This window comes from Spermophilus citellus (genome assembly GCF_964194105.1).
Source record: "Spermophilus citellus genome assembly, chromosome: 10".
NCBI classification, from domain to species: Eukaryota; Metazoa; Chordata; class Mammalia; order Rodentia; family Sciuridae; genus Spermophilus; species Spermophilus citellus.
This window is the reverse complement of record NC_138197.1, coordinates 69,580,147-69,587,020: the sequence shown is the minus strand read 5'-3', so window position 1 is coordinate 69,587,020 and position 6,874 is coordinate 69,580,147. Positions and strand designations below refer to the sequence as shown.

General features: G+C 43.9%; 1 protein-coding gene across 1 annotated transcript; it reads left to right on the top strand.

The window, feature by feature from the left end:
- The first annotated feature begins 2,348 nt into the window (after window positions 1-2,348).
- BCDIN3D (BCDIN3 domain containing RNA methyltransferase) lies at window positions 2,349-6,488 on the top strand. The gene is made up of 2 exons (XM_081312008.1): window positions 2,349-2,620; window positions 5,915-6,488. The coding sequence occupies exons 1-2, from the start codon at window positions 2,384-2,386 to the stop codon at window positions 6,482-6,484; spliced, it is 807 nt and encodes a 268-aa protein (XP_081168134.1). The 5' UTR covers window positions 2,349-2,383; the 3' UTR covers window positions 6,485-6,488.
- Window positions 6,489-6,874: the final 386 nt, after the last annotated feature.

Genomic DNA, 6,874 nt, shown 5'->3' with positions numbered 1-6,874 from the left:
TATCTTGGGTAGTGTCAGGGGTGTGTAGATGTGTTTTGGGCAGTGTTTGGGAGTGCAGAAAGGAGAATGGTGTTGGATTCTTTGTTGGGGAGGAAAAATAGAGCCACCTGCTGGGCCATTTGATCTGTCACGTTGTTGCCTGCTATAACAATGGAATTATCTGTTTGATGGGCTTTACAATATAGCAGGCCAATAGAAGAAGGGAGAAGGGTTCTGGTCCCTTGTTTGTCTAGAAGTAGGCTCTCTGAAGGAATCCAGAGCCTTAATGGCAAGTAAAAGCTGGGCAGAAGAGCAAAAGGGGCAAAGGGAAGGCTTAGAGCAGAGAAAGGAGAAAAGCCCTCACATGAGTGCTGTCAAAAATTGTAAAGATCCCTAAAATACTGGGATCAAAGGTGCCATTAGGATTCGTTGTCCAAGTCATAGAAGGGCCATTGCTGAGTGGAAATTTGAATTAGCTGATGGGCTTTTAGATCTGGAGCCAAATGGAAGGGAACTAAATAGGCAAGAAGTGAGTCAGATGGGATTTTGGATTGGGAGGAGTTGGAGTGCTGGGGTGACTAGAGTCAGGCATTCCTGGCTCTAGACTAAACCAGAGTGAGAGGGGACAGCAGTGAAGGGGGTCATCACCACATGATTCACTGGCCCCAAGCTAAATGCCATCTCCAGAGAGTCCTGGTGCAGAGCCCAAACTTATCTCTAGACAGAAAAGGAACCTATTTTATGGCACAGATGAAAGAAAAGTGACGTAGAACTGATCACTCACACATCTGGAATAAGAAGCAGGTTTATTGTCAGAAGCCTGACAGGCTGCTCTGCAGAGAGAGAGAGAGAGAGAGAGAGAGAGAGAGAGAGAGAGAAAGTGAGCAAGAGCGCACAAGCGTGTGCCAGCGCAGCAGCAACTCCGCCTTGAATGTTTCTTTTTGTAGATTAGACTCGTCGCCACGCAATAGGGGTGGGCTTAGTCCTGGTGACTGGCATAGCAAGCATCACCTGATTTTGTGGATGGCAAATTTGTTTCTTGGGAACAGAGACAGGCAGTTCTCCTATCTCTCAAAGAGGGAACAGAGAGAGACCGGCACATCTCCAGACCAGTAGTAAGTCTCTGGATAGCTTCTATTTCTTAAGAATAAGAACAGTTTATTCATAAAGTAGGGGTGGGGAAAGGAAGATGGCTGTAATTATGCCAACACAACCCAGGGCCTCACACATTCTAGGCAAGCTCTCTACCACTGAGCTATAGCCCCAGCCCCCAATTCTCCTTTGCTAGCAAAGCAGTAGACCTTTTTCCTTTTTCTCAAAAACTGTGTCCTCATTATTAGATTGGCATGGAGACAAGGACAGAGCTTCCGGCAACAGACCCACATATGAGCATGTGTTTGATTTCTTGCAGCACTTCTGTATTTCTAACACTACTTCGTTGTGCACCAATGAACTCAACTACAAAAAAAAAAAAAAAAAAAAGAATCATAACTATGGACCTTTCCTTACCAGGTTTCTGTGAAGATTAATATATGTAAAGAGCTTGGAAGGTAAGTTCGGGATCTTGGGGCATGGTCCTTGTCTCTAAAGGAGTGCACTGTCTACAGTTGCCTTGTCCACTTGTCGGTCCTGGCAAGCAGAGCCATCTGAGACTTCTGGTACCAAGTAACCTGAAGCTCCGGGCTACCCTTGTGGCAATCTTTCTTTTTTTCTTAGTAATGGGTATTGAACCCAGGTCCTTCTGCATGCCAGGCAAGAAGCACTCTACTACTGAGCTATATCCCCAGCCCACTTCCAAGAATAGATTCTCTTTTTAAATATCTATTTTTTAGTTTTAGGTGGACACAATATCTTTATGGTGCTGAGAATCGAACCCAGTGCCTCACGCATGCTAGGCGAGCGCACTACCACTTGAGCCACATCCCCAGCCCTCCCAGCCACCCTTTCCCTAACCGTGTGTGTCAGTTTAACTGTGCGAACCCAAATAATTACTTTTCTCTGGGTCTCACTTTATGCATTCGTAAAGAAAAGGAATTAGGCCAAGACTGAGTTCCAAAACCCTAACAACGACGTTGCTCTGGTCAAGTCGCCCATTTCAAACTGGTCTTGGGCAAACTACTTAACAGTTCTGCACTGTTTCCTCCCTGTAAACCGTGGATGATATTACTAAACCCCTCCTAGGGCTGTGGCCAGGGTTTAATAAAACAATACAAGTCCCAGGAGTCAGCACATCGCCAGGCACAGTGAGTGTACCCCGAAGAAAACGCAGCCTCTTCACCACCTAAAAGATTGCCTCTGGTCTTTTTACGTCATTTTGCGCACGAACGCCAGCGCCGCTACCGTCCTCTGTGGCTGTAGGATACCGATTTCCGGTTCCGCCGGATCCGAGGCGGGGCTTAGGCTAATGGCAGCGCCCGCGAAACTGACGGGAGAGGGTATTGGGGAGAATGCGGCAGAAGAGGAGCCACGGGTTCTGGAACCCGGGGCCGCTCCGTTCGGAAATTTCCCTCATTATTCCCGCTTTCACCCTCCAGAGCAACGGCTTCGCCTCCTGCCCCCGGAGCTGCTTCGAAGGCTCTTCCCTCCCGAGCGTTCCGAGGCAAGGCCGATCCTGGGGCTCGACGTGGGGTGTAACTCCGGGGTGAGTGACGGGCGAGGGATCTGAGCTCCGGGAGTCAAGTGGTTGGCTGTCTGCTCGTCCAGTGTGGTTCTGGATAGGGCGTGGCATCACACCACCAAAACAGGCTTTAAACTTAATGTTGACCGACCCCCTGCAGTTCTTACCTCCCATTACCATCTCTCAGGAAGCTTAAGGAATCCTTCAGAACTCCATGCCAAGTCCCCGCTCTCTTTCCCAGACCCCGGTGGGGAGGGCCACCGTTCTGAACTCACGGCGTTTGTCTCCTGTTTGCTTGGCTGGCGACCTGACTGGGGAGAGGCGGCTTCCGGGGATTTGTGTTTGAGAGTGTGCAGTTGGATTGGGCAACTGGGAGAGATGGGCCAGTAGTGACAGAATCGTGCCTGAAACTAAGACTTGTAGGTGTTACACATGCACAGTGCAGGACAGACCCTGGAGCCAGATGGAGGTCTTGCCACTCTTCTTACTACAGAGTATTCTTAGACATAAAATAATTATAGTCCAACCACATGCAAAATAAGGGAATGCCTCTCACCTATTTGTAGCCAATAGGATAGCCTAGAGGAGCAGGCTATCTCACCCCATGATTGCAAATGCTTCAAAAGTTGGTTCCCCTACTCATCACACCAGGATAGGGGTTGGAAGAGGTGCAGACAATTTTATTGTCTGAGACTTTTGGAAGAAGACTTTAGAAGATGATTTAAGACCGTGAGGTACAGAAGAGGGGGAGAACATTTGGATACAGTCCCAAAGACTGCAATGAGCAGATGTGTGGGTGTCCCTGCAAACATTTCTCTACCGTGATGATATAGGAAATCTGGGAAAAGCAATGGAAAAGAGACATTGGGCTTATGGCTTGGAATTTCATATAAGGAATTAAGAAAACACCAGAGATTTTAAAGTTGAGTAGTATATCTTACACACATCAGAAGCAAGGACATAGTTGAAATTAACTAAAGGAATGGATGGTCCTAAGTGTGACCACACATTTTCTTTTTCTTTTCTTTTTTTTTTTTAGTGTTGATGTACCTTTATTTTATTCATTTATTTATATGTGATGCTAAGAATCGAACCCTGTGCCTCACAGATATGAGGCAAGCACTCTACCACTGAGCCATGATCCCAGCCCGTGACTGTGCATTATAAAGAGCTTTCTATTTTGCACTTTTAAAAATATATTTGGGGCTGGGGTTATGCTCAGCGGTAGAGCACTCACCTAGCATGTGCGAGGCCCTGGGTTCGATCCTCAATACCACATAAAAATAAATAAAATAAAGGTGTTGTATCCTACTGCAACTAAAAAATAAAATATTTTTAAAAAATGTTTATATTTGATTTTAAAAAAATCAAAATACAAAGTCTACAGATGGCTTTTCTATGGGTCTGCATCTGTGGATTTAATCAACCATGGATTGAAAATACATTTTTTTAAAAAAAATTTTGTCTGTACTGAACATGAACAGATCTTTTTTTTAAAATTCTTATTATTCCCTAAACAATACAGTCACAACTATTTAATATAATAACATGAGCATCCTTGGATTTCAGTATCCTCTGGGGTCCTCAAACCAGTTCACCATGGATAACAAGGGATGACTTCATAGTAAAAAGTCAGTCTTTACTGTCAACCCTAAATCCTCCTTTCCCCCCACACAGTGGCACCAATGAGTATAATTGCTTGGGTATCCATCCTGTGTATACCTGAACATTTACAAATGTATAAATAAATGTATAAATATCCCCCATCATTTAATTTTAATAATAGAAGCACACTATTTTATACCTTGCTTTTCATTTAATAACCTGGGGAACATTCATGTCTTTTTTTGGCCTGGTACTGGGGATCCAGCCCATCACTGATGTGATTGACTAGTTAAATGGGACCACACCCAATATCAGACAAGATGAGAAAGTATGGAAGAAGTAAACAGAGAATGGGGAGAAAATAAGCACTGTGGTTTGGGGCCTTGCTACTAATTTTTGAACACTGGCATGATTTGACAGCTTATTAAAAATATATAATCTCAGGGCTGGGAATGTGGCTCAGTGGTAGAGCAACTTACCTGGCATGTGTGAAGCCCTGGGTTCGATTCCCAGCATCGCAAAAAATAAATATATACAAACAAATCTCAGCCCTCACCCCAGATCTACTAAGTCAGCATGTATATTTTATATATCAGTGATTTATATGTCCATTAAAGTTTGAGAGGACAAGTCAGGTATGGTAGCACACACCTGTAATCCCAGCTATTCAGGAGGCTGAGGCAGGATAATAGCAAGTTGGAGGCCAGCCATCTCAAAATGAAAAATAAATGGGGCAGGGAATTTACCTCGTGGTAGAGCGCCCCTTGTTCAATTCCCAGTATTGGGAAGAAAAAGAAGCTTTAAGAATCGTGATACGTTAGGAAGGAACCTAATGTAAAAAATTATATAGAAAAACACAAATTAGAGTTGATTATAATGATTATAGAAATCAAAGTTAGCAAAAGGAGAGAGTGACTTCTTTAAGAGTCAAGAAGTTCCTAAGGTAGTGAAAATCATAAATAGTTAGATTTGGCTAGAAGTAGATCATTAGTGTATTTTGGGAATGATGGCTGCAGAAGCAGAATAAGTCTCAGAAGGAGTTGATGAAGTATAAAACAGTATGTAAACTAAAAGATGTAGAATGAAGGCTAAATGAGGATTTTTGGAATCCAGACCTTTTCCAACCACAGGTTTCTATTCTGAGAAACAGGTTTTCATAAGATGGTGCTTGCTCTATTCCTTACCTTCCTGGTAAGGGACACTGGTTACGCTCCTGGACCCCTTTCCTTTTCACTTGGGTCTGAGATACCCAAAAAAAGATGAGTTTAGGGCTGGGGTTCTGGCTCAGTGGTAGAGCACTTGCCTAGCATGTGTGAAGCACTGGATTCAATTCTCAGCACCACATATAAAATAAACAAAAATAAAGGACCATAAACAACTAATATATATATATTTTTTAAATATGTGCTTACCAACATATTATTTAAGCCAGAAAACATTGCTCTAGGCTCCTTTGCAGTATCATTGAGCTATCACTTTGAACCATACAACCCAACCAGCAGTTATCAAGAAAATATAGGGATAGTGCATTTACAGTCTATGACCCCTGGAGGGCACTGAGAGTCTGCTCAAGAAAAACTACAACCTCTGTAGGTTATAATTAGGAGGCTCACATCCTATAAAGCCAGAAGTAAGTATGGCAGTCTTAGAGGATGAGAGATTTGTCTTCCATTCAATGTTGAATACTGCAATGACTCTTTTGGATTCCTTTAGGATCTGAGTGTGGCTCTATACAAACACTTCCTTTCCTTACATGATGGGGAGAACTGCTCAGATGCCTCCAGAGAACTCCGTCTCCTATGCTGTGACATAGATCCAGTCCTGGTGGAGCGAGCTAAAAAAGAATGTCCTTTTCCTGATGGCTTGAATTTTATCACCCTGGACTTCATGAATCAAAGGACCCGGAAGGTTCTCTTGAGCTCCTTCTTAAGTCAATTTGGACGTTCAGTTTTTGACATTGGCTTCTGTATGTCAATAACCATGTGGATTCATCTGAACCATGGGGACCATGGCCTGTGGGAGTTCCTGGCCCATCTTTCCTCCCTCTGCCGCTACCTCCTTGTGGAGCCACAGCCTTGGAAGTGTTACCGAGCAGCTGCAAGGCGTCTCCGAAAGCTGGGACTCCATGATTTTGATCACTTCCATTCCCTTGCCATCCGAGGTGATATGGCCAATCAGATTGTGCAGATCTTGACCCAGGACCATGGCATGGAATTAGTATGCTGCTTTGGCAACACCAGTTGGGACCGAAGTCTTCTACTCTTCAGGGCATCTGATCCCTGAATCACTGATAGAAGAGAAAGAAAGGAACAGATTAAGATTCTGGAGGCAGTAAGATGGGAAGGCAGAAAAAGATACTGAAAAGGCTTTTAACTTGAGAATTATGCTCACTGTCCTGGAACAGTGAGGCAGCCTAAAAACCTAGCAGAAGCTTTTGGCAAAATGTCCAAAGCATGCAACTGAAAGAATGTCTGTTCCCCATTATTTGGGACAATCCCTGAGGAGAATGAATCTAAAGATCAGTGAGCAAGGGTATCTAGATGAAGAATATGATCCTTAGTTGTAGGATGTGGAATAGACTATTCCTAGGATTCTGTTTGTGGTACTGGTGATCAAAACCAGGGCCTGTGCATGGTAGACAAATGCTCTAGCACTGATCCATATCCCCAACTC

Bases quoted from the DNA above. Each gene is read 5' to 3' on its own strand.
- BCDIN3D (XM_081312008.1), top strand. From the start codon at position 2,384: ATGGCAGCGCCCGCGAAACTGACGGGAGAGGGTATTGGGGAGAATGCG. The intron at 2,621-5,914 runs GTGAGTGACGGG...GGATTCCTTTAG, and splicing joins ACGTGGGGTGTAACTCCGGG to GATCTGAGTGTGGCTCTATA.